Source organism: Sphaerodactylus townsendi, linkage group LG02 (genome assembly GCF_021028975.2).
Source record: "Sphaerodactylus townsendi isolate TG3544 linkage group LG02, MPM_Stown_v2.3, whole genome shotgun sequence".
In the NCBI taxonomy this organism is placed as follows: domain Eukaryota; kingdom Metazoa; phylum Chordata; class Lepidosauria; order Squamata; family Sphaerodactylidae; genus Sphaerodactylus; species Sphaerodactylus townsendi.
The window spans coordinates 25,685,901-25,703,990 of record NC_059426.1 but is presented as its reverse complement, the minus strand read 5'-3'; the positions used below and the strand labels follow the sequence as shown (position 1 = coordinate 25,703,990).

At 41.7% G+C, this 18,090-nt stretch overlaps 1 protein-coding gene across 1 annotated transcript in view; it reads right to left on the bottom strand.

Moving 5' to 3' along the window:
* The window catches only part of PDE11A (phosphodiesterase 11A), a 219,634-nt gene that overhangs the window by 96,840 nt on the left and 104,704 nt on the right, over positions 1-18,090 (bottom strand). Inside the window, exons 6-10 of the mRNA XM_048484470.1 lie at positions 14,518-14,656; positions 9,630-9,705; positions 8,506-8,573; positions 6,077-6,169; positions 3,583-3,633 (exon numbers count right to left, since the gene is read on the bottom strand). Coding sequence (XP_048340427.1) covers positions 3,583-3,633; positions 6,077-6,169; positions 8,506-8,573; positions 9,630-9,705; positions 14,518-14,656 — 427 coding nt within the window. The remainder of the gene's footprint in view (positions 1-3,582; positions 3,634-6,076; positions 6,170-8,505; positions 8,574-9,629; positions 9,706-14,517; positions 14,657-18,090) is intronic.

The following is an 18,090-nucleotide window of genomic DNA, read 5'->3' as shown; positions in this document are numbered from 1 at the left end:
ATGTTTTACAATAAAGCAGTTATATTTCACGCTCCTGACATGAGAAAAATGACCGTGTCCATTCCATTTCTCCTCGCTGAGGTAGGCTGAGTTATGGTAATTCTGGACAGCATTTATATACCCTAGATTTCCCATCAGATAATAAAAGCAGAACTAGAGAGCACAAATGACAACCGTTCCCTATCTCTTTGTCCCTTCTTTTTAGTAATCTGTAAGACAACGTAATGCATGATATGATCCACCGGCAGAGTTAAAGAAACTGAAACGCTCTCGGTGTTGAATGCATTGTTGAAGGTTTTCACAGTCGGAATCAACTGGCTGTTGGGGGTTTTCTTGGCCGCGTGGCTGTGGTCTGGTACGTCTGGCTCCTAACGTTTTGCCTGCATCTGTGGCTGGCAACCTCAGAGGCATGTCATGGCGAGGTGTATTTCTCTCCATATACCTGAGTATCTGTTTTGTCCACCTCCCAAGTGGAAATTTTGTCCACCTCCCAAGGCGGATTTGCATGTTTCTGGGTGGAGTTCATTTGCAGCTGGGAGCTGGGAAAACTCACAGTAGTCTGCTCTCAGTGTTCTAAAGAGGGTAGAAATATCCTGCCATTTTTCCTCTTCCAGCCTTGAGCCCTTTTTTAGTTCCTGGGGAACAGCAGACCCTCCCGAGTAGCAACATGACAGCCTACAAAGGACTCAGTGGAAATCAGCTCGTCTTCTTAAGAAAACTTCAGCGACCTTCATCTTCAGAACACGATTGGGTACAGGCCGCTAATCTAACAAGGAGACTGTGCGTCATATGAGGAAATATCTTCTTTTATTTGATCTGAATCTCCACTTCCTGTGCTTTTAATAGAATGCATACATGTCTCCAAATTAGGTTGACAAGAGTGAGCAACGGGGAGTTGTCGTTGACGGTGGAAAGTGATGTCAAGTCTCAGCTGACTTACGGCAACCACACCGGGTTTTCAAGGCATGTGGCTTCCAGGGGTGGCTGGCCATTGGCTGCCTCTGCATTGTGACCCTGGATATCCTTGGTACTCTCCCATCTAAGTACTACCCAGGTCCGACCCTGCTTAACTTCCGAGATTTGAGAAGCCCAGGCTAGCCTGGCCCACCCAGCAGTGAGTTGTTAGTGGGTAGTTACAGACAACCACCTAGACATAGGTGTACCATGTCTTTCAGATGTTATATGGACTGTTCCACATCCCCTGCCAGCATCGTGCTGGCAGGGGATGATGGGAACTGTAGTCCATGACATCTGGAGGGGCGCAAGTTTATGTTTTGTACTATGTTGCAAATTCCAATGAACTATGTAGTTAATATAAAACTTTGAACCACTTTGCCAAGGTGCGACCCTTCTCACTTGCTTGCAAAGAGGGTCACATGGCACATTGTACTGTGGATCTCCTTCTTTAAAGTAAGTGTTGCCAAAAGATGGAGATAGGTAGCAATTTCAGGGATGCTTTAAATGGGAGAAATATTTTCATGTACATGAGCTCCTTCCAAGATCACCAACAAGAGCTCCCTGTTGACATGCGGGGGGGGGGGGGATTGTCAAAATGGGTTCCCTGTTTCAGTTCTGCTTAAAGAACTTTAGATTTTGATCTGCAGTTGAACATGACAACAATCACTATTAATGTGTCACAGAAAGATACATGATAACGTCTATATAATCTCCCCAGTCTAACATCATTTCCTACAGTTAAAATTGATCTTCTTTAAAAATAGCAAATAAAGTGCATATTAATGATATCTACATTTAGGGTTATTATGAAGCAAAGGTCAGACAAGGCAACTCAAGAGAAATGCTATTAATATTCCAGTCTGAATCAAAGATTCCATGTAACAAATGATTCATTATTTTACGTTAGGAGGATTCTCCTGAGCGCAGCTTGCCCTACAAAAAGGACTATTTCACAAAGCTATAAATAATGTGTACCAGCCATTAAATATTGATCTCTCACACAGCTGCACAATTAGGTTAGAACTTTTTTTAGAACGAAAGAAAATAGCCTATTGTAAATTAAACATCAAAAGAAATTATTTTATATTCTTTTTGGAAAAGACATTAGTTGATATGTAAAGTGGTATTTGTGGTACTACTTCCAGTCAGAATTGAAAGACCATATCATTTGTCCTAAATCCAGTCAATCTTCCTCACACCAACTATTTCCTGGCTGCTGATCAAACCCTTTCTAGGCATTGCTGTTCTTCCGGGATCTTCCGAGAGGAATGAGTAATTTTGACCAGGATAGCCACCACAACATAGCCCCAGACCATTCTCTTGTTATACGGAAATTGTTATTTAACTCCTCTGGCCAGAATTGTCAGTAAACAGCAATTCTCAACCCAGCTAGCACGATTGCCACAAGTCTTCAGGTGTGAAGAAGGTGGCTGTCTTGCTTGTGACACCTGTGAGAAACATTTCACAAATCTCTGTTTCCAACAGTTTAAAAAGCTTGGTTTTTCTCATGGATCCCCCCCCCACCCTCTATTCACTTCTGAGGTTGTGTGCTCATGTTTTCCTGAATCAAACAAGCCAATATCCATCCACCATACCAATTCACATACGCAGCTGGATTAGCTGGAGCCTTGTAACAGGGAAAAATGTTACCTAGGCTCCTTCTGCACATACAAAATAATGCACTTTCAAACTGCTTTCAGTGCTCTTTGAAGCTGCGCGGAATTGCAAAATCCACTTGCAAACAGTTGTGAAAGTGGTTGGAAAACGCATTATTCTGTGGGTGCGGAAGGGGCCTTAGATTAGGTTTTGGTCTCTCCTTTTTACTCCACAAACGGATGCAAAACTTGAATCTACCTTTATCTTTTTTGCAATATGCTGGCTTGATGCAAGTTTAATGTAGGGTGGTTCCACACTTTCCTGACTGTGCAACTTTGCTATAACCATAAATATATGCGAAAGAAGTAACACATGAAGTGATATGGTGGGCTAGAAAATAAGATGATATGGTGGACAGCAATGTCAAGTTTTCAGTACAACATAAGAACATAAGAACAAGCCTGCTGGATCAGACCAGAGTTCATCTAGTCCAGCACTCTGCTACTCGCAGTGACCCACCAGGTGCCTTTGGGAGCTCACATGCAGGATGTGAAAGCAATGGCCTTCTGCTGCTACCGCTCCCGAGCACCTGGTCTGCTAAGGCATTTGCAATCTCAGATCAAGGAGGAATACAGAGTCCTAGTAATACGAATACAGAGTCCAAGGCTCATTCCAAGACTTTTATGCAGAAAAATGAACTTTCAAACTGCTTTCAGTGCTCTTTGAAGCTGTGCGGAATACCAAAATCCACTTGCAAACAGTTGTGAAAGTGGTTTGAAAACTTGACATTTGCACGTAAATGCGGGGAAGGGGCCCTGACTAGCGTAGCCATATCACAAAGAAAGACAATTGCATAGGTTATTGTAGGATGCATGTTGGCATGGATAACATTAGAATGATACTTTAAATAGATTCATAGTTTCAAAGAGTAATACATTTTCCACCACAGCTTCACTTTCCTTTGTCAGCTTTTTAAAAACATTCCTTTACAGTTCATTTGCAAAATAAAATAGCATAGATTTCTGTTACCTTGAATCTGTCGACTTCTGCCTTCGAACACGTTGCATGGTAAGACAGCACCTGACCCAGAACAAATTGGGGAAAAATTGTCACAGATAAGAAACTGGAATTATATAACCCCTTGATACTGCCTCCAAAAGGACTATATTCTAAATGGTTTAATTAACATTTATGCATTATGTACTTTCCTTGACTTACTACAGCTAATCACAGATCGTCTGGTTGTTGTGGGCTTTCCGGGCTGTAGTCTGGTAGACCTTGTTCCTAACGTTTGGTCTGCATCAGTAGCTGGGATCTTCAGAAGTGTATCACAGAGAAGTGTGTTGTTGTGATGGGGGAAGGGAAAGGAGTTTGTAAGGAGAGAAAAGGGGAATAGAAATCCAACTCTTCTTCCTGATCCTTTTTTTCAAGTTTCTCTTTGGTTGAAATGGAATGTATTAGAAACTGACTCCAAATTACTAAGAACACGGAAACAAACAAACTATATTCCTGGGAGAAAAGGAGTAAAATTTATCTTAGCACTACCACTCTTAACCCTACCAAATTCCAAACAGTGAACCCCCCCCCCCCCCCATCTGAACACAGCAGCAAAGAAGAAGCATGTATCTGCATATCGGGTTACGCCCTAAGTATGCAGAAAAACATTAGTTATCGCATTCACCTCCCCCTTCCCTGAAGCAGAGTCCCCCCCACTCCAAAAAAGAAGAGACAGACTGAAGACTGGGACACAATCCTTGCTCTGTTCACAGGCTAAATAGAAATAAACTGCTAGAAATTTAGCAGGACTTTTAGGGCAGATTAGTCACTGCAAGGGAACCCAGACAGACAGTGTGGTGTGGTGGTCATAGTTTCAGACTAGGACTTAAGAAGACTGGGTTCCAAGATCCATTCAGTCAGGAAGCTTTGAACGACCTTGAGCCAGTCAATGGCCCCTTCCACACATGCAGAATAATGCACTTTCAATCCACTTTCACAATTGGTTGCAAGTGGATTTTTCTATTCCGCACAGCTGCAAAGTGCATTGAAAGTGGATTGAAAGTGGATTATTCTGCATGTGCGGAAGTGGATTATTCTGCATGTGCAGAAGGGACAAATGTCTCAGGCTAGCCAACCTCAAACCTAAAAGTTGCCAGAAGAACCATGTTTGCTGCTCCAAGCTTTTTGGAACTTACTTACTTTCTTTCTTTCTTTCTTTCTTTCTTTCTTTCTTTCTTTCTTTCTTTCTTTCTTTCTTTCTTTCTTTCTTTCTTTGGCTTATAAGATGGGCCCAAGAAAAAGCCAGTTGTGGAAACTGTGCTTGAAAAACAGTATAAACCCTTTACACCGCTTTCACAACCCTTTTACACCGCTTTCACACTGCTGTTTTTGGCCCATGCGGAATCAGCCTTACTTTCTTTCTTTCTTTCTTTCTTTCTTTCTTTCTTTCTTTCTTTCTTTCTTTCTTTCTTTCTTTCTTTGACTGTCAAGTCACAGCTGATTTATGGTGACCCCGTAGGGTTTTCAAGGCAAAAGACTGTTCAGATGTAGTTTGCCATTGCCTGCCTTCACCTCATACCCCTGATATTCCTTGGAACATCAAAATACTAGTCAGGATCAGGGCTGAGTGTGTGTGACTGGCACAAATTTCCCTACTGTAGGAATGCAGCCCAGTAAGCTTCCATGGCAGGAGTGGGGATTTGAACTTGGGTTTTCGGAACCGAGCCCACGCCTTAACCATATGCTACAGACACTATCGCTGGGGGTGGGTTTTTTGGAAAAAAACCCAAACATGATGGTAACCTCATTTTAAGCAGAAGCTCAAGTTTCTGTGTTAGTTGTATTTCACGTAACAAACGCAGCTCTTTAGTAATCACCTTGTCTTCATTACTGGCCAATTACCCACCGGCAAAGAGGCGCACGGTGGGACAGGAAGCATGTTGAGGCAAGAAATCTTGCCCTGACACACTTCCTGTCTGAGGCGTGCCGAGAGAGGAGGTGCATCAGGGCAAGAAATCCTGTCCCGATGCACTTCCTGTTTGCTGTGCGCTGAGAGGGGAGGTGTGTTGGGGCACGATTTCTTGTCCCAACACGTTTCCTCTTTCCCTGAGGAAAGTGAGAGCACTTCTGGTATGAGGTGGAGGAACACTGGCAGTGGGTAATTGCCCCCAGTTTTCTGGCTGCCCTTGTATTTTCAGTGAGTTGCTATTTAGGCTGCAGGTGTGATCATCACCAAGGTCAAAATGTCCAAGTCTGCTTACAAGAGCCAACCTTTGTAGTTCATATTGAATTGCCCAGAAAAACAAAACCAGGTATGAGACAAATGAGTAAAAAAAAAAGTCAGATAAGAAATTGAGATGGAATTTACAGGCATCTTATGCAAGTGGTAGAAATGTTGAAGGAAGTATCCCTTCCTGTATCTCTAGCTGGCACCACTTTGAGAAATGCAGCTGCAGAATTCTTCATGCATGACATGCCATATGGCCAACTCTTTAACAAATAACAGTTCATTTACTGGGATACTCACATCAAGAGCCACAGACTGCTTTGCCCAGGATTTATTCACTTGGTCATACATTATGGTATTGTTGATGCCCAGGCCGCAAAAAATAACAAACGCCTACAAAAATAAAAATAATGTAGCAGGTCACCTTCAGAAAGCAACACAACTTTGTTTCCTAAGAAGTTCTTCAAATATCTGAGATGAGAAGGTGTTTTCCATAGAATGACCATTAATATTAATTCAGGATAAGTGCCCTTATTACATGGGAATCCTGAATTTTCTATTAGCCCCAAATGCTGCTACTCTCTCACACAAGAAAGCAGCCATCATTAGTAGATGCCACATCAGCATCAGCTGTACTATACAGCACAACAAACTTAGCAGAGAGGCTATTGGGAAGGGGCAATGGCTCAGTTGGCAGGGCATCCGCTTGGCATACAATAGATCCCTGGTTCAATCTACAGCACGTTCGCTTAAAGAATCTGGCTGGTGATTTGAAAGACCTTTAACTGAGCCCTTGGAGAGCCGCTACCAGTAGAGGTAGATAATACTAACTGTGTTGGACCAGTGGTATAATTCAGTATAAGGTGTGCTGGTGTGTGTTCACAAAAGAGCTTTTTGTTTCTATCATAGTGGGACCCAGGTTGTTCAAAAGTGACTGACGCGACATAATATACCACACGAATACTCATTAGGAAACTGAGCTGCTTTTTAAAGAAATCAGTCTGTCGTGGCCCTCCACTATATTAGCTGAGGTCCTGCCATATGTCTTGCTACTGGGAGCTTCCTGCTCTTTCAACCTGGGTGATATCAAGTGATATAAAGTCGCTGGAATGTGATTTGCTTCTGGAATGTGTGTGTGTGGGTGTGTGTAGGTGTGTATGCTACAAGGTGTAGAACCTCTGCTGGGAAAATATAATCTGTTGCTTGTAAGTGGCTAACCAGTTCAGACAATAGAGTCATTGGCTATTCCTATTCTTGTCATCAATAAAACAAGACTTCTGCTTTAAAGTACTGATTCCTGTCTTTGAGCAAGTCTGGAGCAGCGACACAATCTCCAGCTTGCATGGTGCCATAGATAACTTGGAACATATGATTATAACAAGCAAACTTTCTTAAGTGCAGGGAAAAAGCCCTGTTTCTCCGTGTGCACGCCGAAGGTGCATCAAGGGGAGCAGAACTGTGTCCACTGGTCCTGCCCCTCCCCCACAACCTCCACTGGCAATTTCAACAGATGTAATGGATTTCCATCCAGAGGGTAGTTTTCTTAACTCCACCATCCTGATGCATCCCCAACTGTCTCCCAAAATGCTGTTCTGGGGAAAACAGCATTCGGGGGAGTTTTTTAAAAAAGTTTTATTGCTTTTAACAATATATAATAAACATAAGTTAAACATAAAATAATAAGACAGAAGTTCTCTGATCATAATTAACTGTTATTTCCTCATGTACTATCTTGAAATATGTGTGTGTGTGTATGTGTGTGTGTGTGTATGTATATATACTTGACCGCTGAGAGGACTCTCTCTGTTCCTTCTCTAATGCCCCTATCCTCTGGGGGTATAATGTCCAGGATTCTTTGGAGCCAAACAATGGTAGCTCTGGCCACCGTGGCAGATGGGGCCAAAATCCTAGCTGACATGGCTGTACCTTCATGTACCCTGTGCAAAATGTGGTCTGACTTACGATCCATAGCATCCTTAATGTGACCCCCCCATCTCGGGAGACTAAACCCCCCGAATGCAAGGCAGAGATTGGGCCATCTATGAGAGGAGTTTTGGTGAGACCTTGAAGATGATTAGGTGTCAGATACAGTTTTTTAAACACTGGGGGAAAACCCTTGTTTGCAGCTGGCTCAATATATATAGCTTTAATTTTGTCCAGCTTAATATATACCTTTAATTCTGTCCAGCTTAATTTCTTCCCACCTTCTCTATTCTACCCTATCTATCTATCTATCTATCTATCTATCTATCTATCTATCTATCTATCTATCTATCTATCTATCTATCTGTCTGTCTGTCTGTCTGTCTGTCTGTCTGTCTGTCTGTCTGTCTGTCTGTCTGTCTGTCTGTCTGTCTGTCTGTCTGTCTGTCTGTCTGTGTCTTATTTAATGATTTTTCCCTAATAGCCCCTCTAGCTCCCCCCCAACTCTACCAATGACATTTACTTACAGTTCCACCTATCCCTTCCTTCTATTCCTAATTTTACACATACATACAGCCCTACCCCAACACCATCTTCTACTCTATTCTTAAAATTCTTAAGCATCCAGGGGAGTTGTATGCCATGTACTGGGGGTGTCAGCAAGAAAGTTCCCACTTTTGCATGTAGAAATATTCTACAAGTTTGATAAGATTTAAATAAGATTTAAAAATGCTTAATCTGGATCACAACTACAGTTTGTAGCAATTAATTACAGATGTCTTTGGCAAAAAATTAACATTACTTACTTCAAAGAGTCTCTGGTCAGCATCATCAAAAGGTTTCCCATCGAGTCTGTTCAACACTTGAGCGACCCCTATAGCAAAAGTTGCCGAATACAAATTCATCTGTTGCTGTGTTTTAGTTATTAGGCTCATTCCGCACATACAGAATAATGCACTTTCAAACTGCTTTCAGTGCTCTTTGAAGCTGTGCAGAATGGCAAAATCCACTTGCAAACAGTTGTGAAAGTGGTTTGAAAACGCATTATTCTGCGTGTGCGGAAGGGGCCTTAGTGTGTTCATCAAAATTGTTCATGATTCAGTTAATCAAACAGGGCTAAATACTAGTATATAACAACAGCAACAACAACAACAAATAATGTTGGTTTTATTGATTATCCCCTGTCAAATGATATGAGCGGCCAGCTCAGGACGTTATACATAATAGCTTGCCTCAGCGATGGACTTTGTACAGTTCCGCTTGTGGAACATTTCCTCCCTACATATTATAGTGCCCATTGATTGCACAAGATCTCGCACAACTGGAAATGCAAGTGGGGATATAATAATTCCCACTTAGCCCAAGTGGTTACTACAGTATTTTTCTTGCATTTCCACTTCCACAAGAGCTTTCGGGCAAATGGTAATTTTGTGCTGGATCCAACTCGCTGAGTATAGCTCACCTGAAGGCCGACTGACTAAAAAATGAACTTTGTGGAATCGCATCAGTTGCCATGGGCAAAGGAGCAATCAGAAAGACAGAATGCTTGCGGCATTTTACAAGTAATATAAACTATTCTTCTCTCTCACGTTGCATAGATATTATGACTGGAAGTCTTTTTAAAAATGTTACATGTAGTGCTCAGTTAGGAGCTACTGTTACTCCCAATAACAAATAACACCATTATCAAGCAATACATTAAAAAAATAACTTTGATATGTTTCATTATATAATTCTACATCCACATGAATGATTATTGTTGTAAACGATCCTGAAAGTTCATTTTAAACCTATAAGATCAAATCTCCTGCATAGCAAACTTAGTATTTTTTTAAAATTTGTGGTGAACTATAAAAAGAACTATTCAATAAAAACAAAACAGTTTTCATTATCCACGCAATCTTTTACTGATTAGTGAGTGAAAGCTTACCAATTATTTGGTGGTTGCTGTTCCAAATAGGGACACAGAGAACAGATCTGATATGAAATCCAGAAATTTGGTCAGCCTAGAACATAAGAAACAAGTCTCTATAAGGCACCATAATGTATAAAGAATGGCATGGCAGCCTTTCAATAGGGATAGTGATTAACATGTCCCCAAAGTCAAACTGTTAACAAATCAACTGAAATGTCAGATTTTGAAACTGTATACATAACTGTGGTATTTCCATTCCCGAAGTCAGCAAAGGTTCATCCCAAAAATCCTGATTATGTACATGTGAAACACTCTTTAGACTCATGAACATCACAATTAAGGATTTGTTCATTTGTTTCTCATGGATATTACAATCTCAGACAGTCTGTATTATTCAGTATATCCACAGAGATGGCATCTGATTTTCTAGTATGCTTAGCCCTCAAATTATTTGGAAGTGCACCAGGCCTAATGGTCCAAAACCACAACATTTTCTAAAACAATGTATTTCATAGGTTGTCTAGGGAGTTAAAATGTTGAATAACTGCACTGACAAGTAAATAACAAAAAGAGAGGTAAAGTACTAATGAAGTTTACACACAAAAAATGAAAAGCACTACACTCTTTTCCACCTAAAGATCTAAGGAGCATTGAATTTCATCCGCCACATGCTAGACCATCTTTGTTGTAGAATGCTCTGCTTGGCTCCTACTGCCTACCTAGCAGAACTCGATAGGAACTAGGACCCAAACGGAGCATTCTAAAACAAAGGCGCTCCAGCATGTGGGGGATAAAGTTCAATTCAACTTAGACCTTTCAGCGGAAAAGAGGTTAACGTCAGCTAAAGGACAAATAAATGCATGCTAACCGAGATTTAATCCCAAAGAGTGATAAACACTGCAAAAAAAAAAAATCTCACAAATGCGGTTCCAATTTCTATGCCCAGCACAAGAATCCAATCAGAAAGAATGGGCTAGAGATAACAACCAATCGCCATTCGCCCTGCTTTCACACGGGCTCTCTGCACCGCCACCCTCACACTGGCAAAGGAATTCCTGCCGCTGCAGCAGGGCTGTTCGCGACTTAGCTAAAGCGGTGCGAAATGTGTCCAGCCAGAGGCTATTGGGCCAGCGCAGGAGAGGCAGCTCCATCGGAGCCGCCTTTCTTCCCCGGCCCTTGTCCAGCTAATTAGCCAGCTCAGCCGCTGTCGTCGCCCCTGTCCTCCTAGAGCCACATGACGCTGCCCTCCGACCTCCAGGGGTCGGAGGACAGCGCGGGCGGGCTGTTAGGAGGACAGCAGTGGGCTTACCGAACTTTACGCTGACGCAGGTAAGTAAAAGAGGGATCGGGAAACAGCAGAATTCCCCGGGCGGTGCTGTTTCGCGACTTCGCTGCCTGTGAACATGCTGTTTACTCCAAAACTACCCTTTAAATCGTAGGTTTTGAGAGCGTGACCTGGACTTCTGAGTGGGAGGGGAAGGGGGAGCTGTGGCCTGGCGCCTTGCCGCGTTTCAACAGGCGCCATTCCTGTCAGCTTAACGGCCTGCGGCCCTGCGGCGCTTTTGCCGTCCCCAGGCTGTACTGCTTTTGGCCTAAAGTGAAAGGGCCATCACAAAGCAATACAACATATCAATCATAACATCAAAAATCCAAATCTATATAGACCAGTGAATGACTCTGCAGCTAGCAAAATGGGTTTGTAGGATCCAAGCTCCTGTATATCACCTTTAGCTCTTTAGAAGAAGGATGAAAATCTCATAATCTAATATATGAAAAAACAAGTAAATATATACTTTCCTTATGAAATATGTAAATGCATGACTATGTGCAGAATTGCAAATAAAGGCAGCTAGACAAATAAGAATGTGCAATGACTGATATGGAACTGTAGAGACCAGGGGTGGTTATATTTGGATACCTTTGCACCAAGTTCTTGTCATGAAATTTCCTGAATGATATTCTTGTTCTCTGCTTTCTCCTTATTTGATCTAAATTATACACTGTTTGTTGACTGGAGTGCCCCTGCTTACAGCTACAAAAGAACCTTTATGAAGCATGGAGTAGAAGGAACACAGGGAATCAGAATTAAGAACAAGTACCTCGTGTCCACAACTTACATCATGATGACTAATGAGCAAGTTTCGTCCCTTCTGATAAAAGATCCACAAAATAAGACTGAGCTAAGTCTATGACAATGTCATACAAACATGAACTCAGTTGAAACATAAAGTGAAGAAGAATTTTTCTCTTTTTAACAGGCTCTTCAGGTTAAGTTTTGCAAGTTTCCCTTTCAATTATTTCCTGTGTTAACAGTGTTTGTCCTTGTCAAAGGTTTTCATGGCCAGATTCAACTGGTTCAGATGGATTTTCCGGGGCTGCGTGGCCATGGTCTGGTGGATCTTGTTCCACAGTGTGTAACAGAAATCCCTCTGTGATACACCTCTGAAGATGCCAGCCACAGATGCAGGTGAAACGTTAGGAACAAGATCCACCAGACCACGCTACCCAGCTCCATTGAAACCCACCTCAGAACCAGTATGTTTTGTTCTATAAGCTGCTCTTCTACCTTGTGTTAATGTTTAAAATCGGTTTGTGTGAAGTTTTAATTGTGGTTTTAATTCTGGCACAAGTTCCCCTCAGTACTTGATAGAAGGATGACTAATAATGCCATAAATAAACAAACAAATCACTAAAGTAAAACAAGCGGTTTGAAAAGCAGAACCCTTGAAAAAGTATTTACAGTTTGAAAAACAAAATGTTAGGTTATTACAACTGCGTTCAAAATGCCTTTATCTCATTTCAGTCAAAGATGACAAAGCTTGTTTCCTGTGAATAGATTTGTCTCTGAAACCAGTCTTTCTAAAAAAATGCCTCAGAAATGAACAGTGAAATCTGAAGTTATACTCTTCTCAGCTCATTGACTTCAATGGATTTTGAAGGGTTAAGTCTGCATAGAACTGCACTTTAAATGTCCATGTCAATAACCCGCAAATGTAATTATCACCTCTTTTTTGTTTCACATATCACATTATTCTTTTTCCATGGCAGTTCAGGCGGAATTTTTTTTACTGATCCAGACTTTAATTAAGTGTGAAGTAAATACTGAGTATACAGCTGTGTTATATATTAATCAAGACACACTCCATTAAAACTATTACTATAGATGTTAGAGAACAGCACATTTTATTTCAGCGTAGCTTTCAGTAAGAGATGTTCCTCAAGCATTGGCTGTATTTTCTCAAAAGCAAAATAAATTAATTCCAGCAATCTCCCCATAAACTGGTCTTGGGGGTTTATTTAAAATGTATGGCTGATTCCCGTGATCGCCCAAAGAGCAAAAGTCAAGCTTGAGTGTGAAAGTACGGGTGTGAAAAAATGGTGTGCTGGTTTATACTGTTTTCACACCATTTTCACACCACTGTTTTTGGCCCATGCGGAATCAGCCTATGCTTTGTGGTTGGTATTAATTTTTAAAAAATTATGATGGCTTTGGAAGCATTCCTTGAAAAGTTTCTATAAATCTAGACTTTGTAAATTCAGTTGTTGCCGACCTTTCATCCTCCTAACTATTTGTGGGAGGCTCAGGGAGACTCCTAACTATGCTGGGAGGTTTTCCCGCCTTTTCTAATGACTTCACTGAGCTGTTTTTTTTAATGGTAAGTTTAAGCGAGGGTGTTTTATGCTTGTCTCCTCAGCCTTGGGAGGGAACTCTAGAAGCTAGAAAATAGCTATATAGCTTTTCCCCCCATTGGCAAAATCCTCCTTTTTGAATGCAAATACCAGAGAACTGAATCAACAACAAACAACATCCACAAATACAAGTAAAATGTATTGAACAAATTAGATGGGATCAGGAGATATTTCAAATGGATAGAAATCAGGTAAGAGTGAGATCAGTTTTAGCACAGGCACAGTTCTTAATCAAGCTTTATAAGTTTCTTCAGTTACTTAGATGCAATGAGAGGTTCTTTACTTTAGGATGGTACAGTTAAAGGCTGGTACCCTTTCACACAGCAGGCAAAGGGCTGAAAAGTAGCTCCAGGAGATAGGGAAGTGAAGGAGCAAGAAACTGAAGGAAGAAGGCAAAGCAGGCAACGGACTGAGAAGGAGGAACCTGAATAAAGGGAAGGAGGAGAATAGGGTTTGCAGGAAAAAAACAGAGAAGACACAGATCTGAAGGAAAGAGCTGATCAGAGGAGAGGCTCTAAAATAAACCTTGCCACACTTGGAGTCTGGAGGGGCTGTATGCTATGGGGAGGAGGAGAGAGAGTGGCGTGAGAATGGCTTGTGAAGTGACGGGGTAGCTGAAGGTCCAAATTACTAAGTTGCCTGAAAAGCAGGAAATGTGGCCAGAATAGAGTTGACGAAAGGAGGATGTGAGAAAGAGGCAGGACTGTGGAAAAATGGTGCACAGGATCTCGAGATAAGAGGGGCTATGAATTGCTAGTAAGCAGGCAGGGTGTTCATAGGGTAAGAAACTATAGGCCCCAAAGCGCCAAGCAGAGCACCAAGATTGGATGATGCAGTGGATCCTAGAAGTTTAGAAACAAGAGGCAAGAGAGTTGGCCAGATGTGGCTTTTATTTTCACTGCTACGTTGTGAGCTGATAATCCTAAACTGACAAAGAACAGAAATAGCACAGAATTCTACAAATTGATGTGAATGAACTAGCTGATAATTTAGCTGAAGGTTTCTAGCCATTTGTGACTAAATTAAATGGAGGACACGTTGAAAAGCAAACTTTGCCTAGAATAAATGACAGCCAGCTCTTTTCAACATATACACTGCCTGTCCATTGATAACATGAGCCTTGGGATTGTGACCAAGGTCACAGAATTTAGTCTATGACTCTGAGCTTCAAAAGGATACAAAACTATGTGTTTAAACATAAAAGATATCTTACTTCTGCATCAAAGCGAGGATCTTGACATGCATCACTGATGTTCACTGGGAGGCCCGTGGAAGCTACGAGTTCAGCAATGCTATTATTTACTAGCCAGTCGGAATAAGATGATGTTGGTTTCTCCATGCTGTCTTTCAAACTATCACAAAAGAACAGCAAAGGAAGAAAAGAGGATAGTCACTGTTGTGTGAAAGCCCTTCTGCATAATTCTATTTATCCACAAGTCTGGCAAGCATAGCCTCATACCTATACAAATTCAGAGCAGCTCAGTGGCTTTAGGCACAAAATAACAGACAACAGTTGTATAACAGAACTCTACATAGAAATCCAGATGTTGTAGTATCTCAAAAGGCCATCTGCTGAGAAATGAATCTCAAACATCTGTATCAACTTATTATGCATGACTTCCCTATAACTATGCAAAAGTCTGGAAATAAAGAAGGTAGTAATGCAGATACTTAAATTATCTTTATGGTTTCTGCACAGGACAGGGACAACACAGCAGAAACCTACTGAAATTTGCAGTGATCTATTCTACCTTTGAAGTAAAAAGGAAAGAAAATATTTCATTTGTTAAGAACATAAGAACTAGCCTGCTGGATCAGACCAGAGTCCATCTAGTCCAGCTCTCTGCTACTCGCAGTAGCCCACCAGATGCCTTTGGGAGCTCACATGCAGGACATGAAAGCAATGGCCTTCTGCTGCTGCTGCTGCTGAGCACCTGGTCTGCTAAGGCATTTGCAATCTGAGATCAAGGAGGATCAAGATTGGTAGCCATAGATCGACTTCTCCATAAATCTGTCCAAGCCCCTTTTTAAAGCTATGTTATGTTAGCACCAGTACTGTTTCATTCTCACAACAAAGACTGCTAAATAATTTTTTCTTAAGTAATGTCAAAATTCAGCCCTGTTCATAAACCAGTTACAATGAAGTCTCTCAATTTTAACTTGATTTGCCCCAGAGTATATAACAGAAGAAGAATGGATTAAATCAAAATATTTTAGCTCAATATGTGGGTGAGACAAGGAATCGAGGCATTCATCTCCAATAACTCCTTTTCCAGAGTCTATCCATTATACGCTTCAAGATCGTTTTCCGTCAGCCCCACGCCAAGCAGAGTTCCGCCAAGGCATGCACAGCCCGTTCGCATGAACGGGCCGAGCAGAGGCCGCCAGACGGGCCGGGCGGGTTCCATTTCATCGAGCCATCTTCCTCTTCATTTCAGCGATACCTGGTCGCCAAGACGCCGTCCTCCGACTCCTGGAGGTCGGAGGACAGCTGCATGGGCTTCCACGGGCAGCAGGCTACTCCACCGGGACAACGTAAGTGGGAAGGAGAGCAGATGAGTGCCCGCCGGGCGCGCTCGCGACCAAGGCCGCTGGAAGACGCTTCCCAAAACAACAACCCTTTAAAGGGTTGTTGTTTAGGGCGCCGACGCCTCTGGGGGGGGGAAGAGCCGAATACCGCTTTCGCTGGCAGCGGTAGCAGCGGCGCCAGATAACGGGCGCCTGGGGCGGCGCTTTACCACCCCTGTGTCAGCCGTGATATGGGCCATGCGGAAACGGCCTAAGCCATTATGTAACTGGGTGGGAAAGCAACATTTAGCGAATGTTTTAAATCATAAGCAACAAAATAACTTAAGAAAAAATGAAAGAACTTATCTGACCAGTTTGAATAAAAAACTATAATTACCGATTTCAGAGCAAAGCGTACTAAGATGAAGAGAGAAAATAAGTAACAAAACTGCTAGATCTACCGGCCACAATAAAGGGAATAGTTTCGTTGGCTACAGAATTGTCCATTTGCTGACATTCACATACGTTCTCTATTTATAAGCAAAAATGTCCTTAACTGTTTGAAAAAGTTATAAATAAAACCTAACAGGAAGAAAGAAAAAGAGAAGACGGAAGTCTAAACATTTTCACTCATGTTGTCAGTGGAAGCAACAACTCAGTTATACCCATCTACTTTAATGGAAATTTAAAAACCTAAATTTAAAAATGTGAAAATGCAAAAATCTGGTGAAATATACCGAGATTTATTTCGGCAACCTCGTGAACTTGAGAGGAAGAGAGTCTTTGAGGGCAAGAATCCAATGACTGAAGCACACGCTCATAATTGGGCATCTTGCAAAATCCATCATGAAGCAGGAAAAGATTTAGATCTGGACATTATTATTATTATTATTATTATTATATGAGAGGCTGATTAAATGAACATTAGATTATGTGTGACAAGTGTTTGGAAGCAGCAAATACATTCACAGTTGACAAAGCAAGAAAACATGATAGTGGAAGATCTAAAAGGAGGCTGCCTGCATCTCCAGCAAATTTATTTCTAACAGCTATTCCCTTGAGAGGTCTTATTGGATTTATATAGGAACACGCCTGTCTATTAGTGGGATATAGCTATTCGCTGTGAACTAATGGGCAGGAAAGAGGATACCTAGAAAATTCTGAGGGTCCACAGAATTATGGGCATGTTTCACATATCCTGGGGGTATTAAACTAAGAGGCTGGCTGCACTGCAGATAAAGCATTTAACGTTTTTTTTAGAAAACCAAATCTGCTGTGGTAGAAAGGACCAAGTGCTACCCTGTTTCCCCGAATATAAGACATCCCCTGAAAATAAGACGTAGTGCGAAATATAAGGCATCCCCCGAAAGCAAGACGTAGCAAAGTTTTTGTTTGGAAGCATGCCCGATGAACAGAACACAGAAAAATAAGACATCCCCTGAAAATAAGACATAGCGCATGTTTGGGAGCAAAAATTAATATAAGACACTGTCTTATTTTTGAGGAAACACGGTAGATTTGTACAGGGAAACCTGGGATTGAACAATACCTGCTCAGACATGCCGTTTACACAGGCCAGCTTCCATATCTCACTTAAGAACAACAGTTGGATTTATACCCTGCCTTTCTCTCCTGAAGAGTCCAAAAGCAGCTTACAAACTCATTCCCTTCCTCTCCCCACAACAAACACCTTGTGAGACAGGCAGGGCTGAGAGAGTTCTGAAAGAACTGTGGCCCCTTCCCCTCATGCAGAATAATGCACTTCCAATGCACTTTCAATATACTTTGCAGCTGGATTTTACTATGCAGAACAGCAACATCCACTAGCAAACAATTGTGAAAGTGGATTGAAAGTGCATTATTCTGCATGTGCAGAAGGGGCCTGTGACTAGTTCAAGGTCACCCAGCAGGTTTCATGCGAGAGTGTGGAAACAAATCCGGTTCATCAGATTAGTCTGCTGCTCAGGCAGAGAATCAAATCCAGTTCTCCAGAGTCCACCGCTCTTACCCACTATACCATGTTGACTCTCAAACTTAAACCTGCTTCACAGGATTTCTGTGAGGATAAAAAATGGGATAAACTCTTTTCCACTCCCACCTGTTATATGCTGTCCTCCTCATACAGGTGAAATGGTAAAGTACAAATGTGACAAATAAATAAATGTTACTCTAATAGCTTCTCTGCAAGGAATTCTAAGAACACTGATAATTCAGCATTATATTTACACCTTTTCACAGAATACATATAGCTGTGTTCACTGGGTATTTGCATAGCATC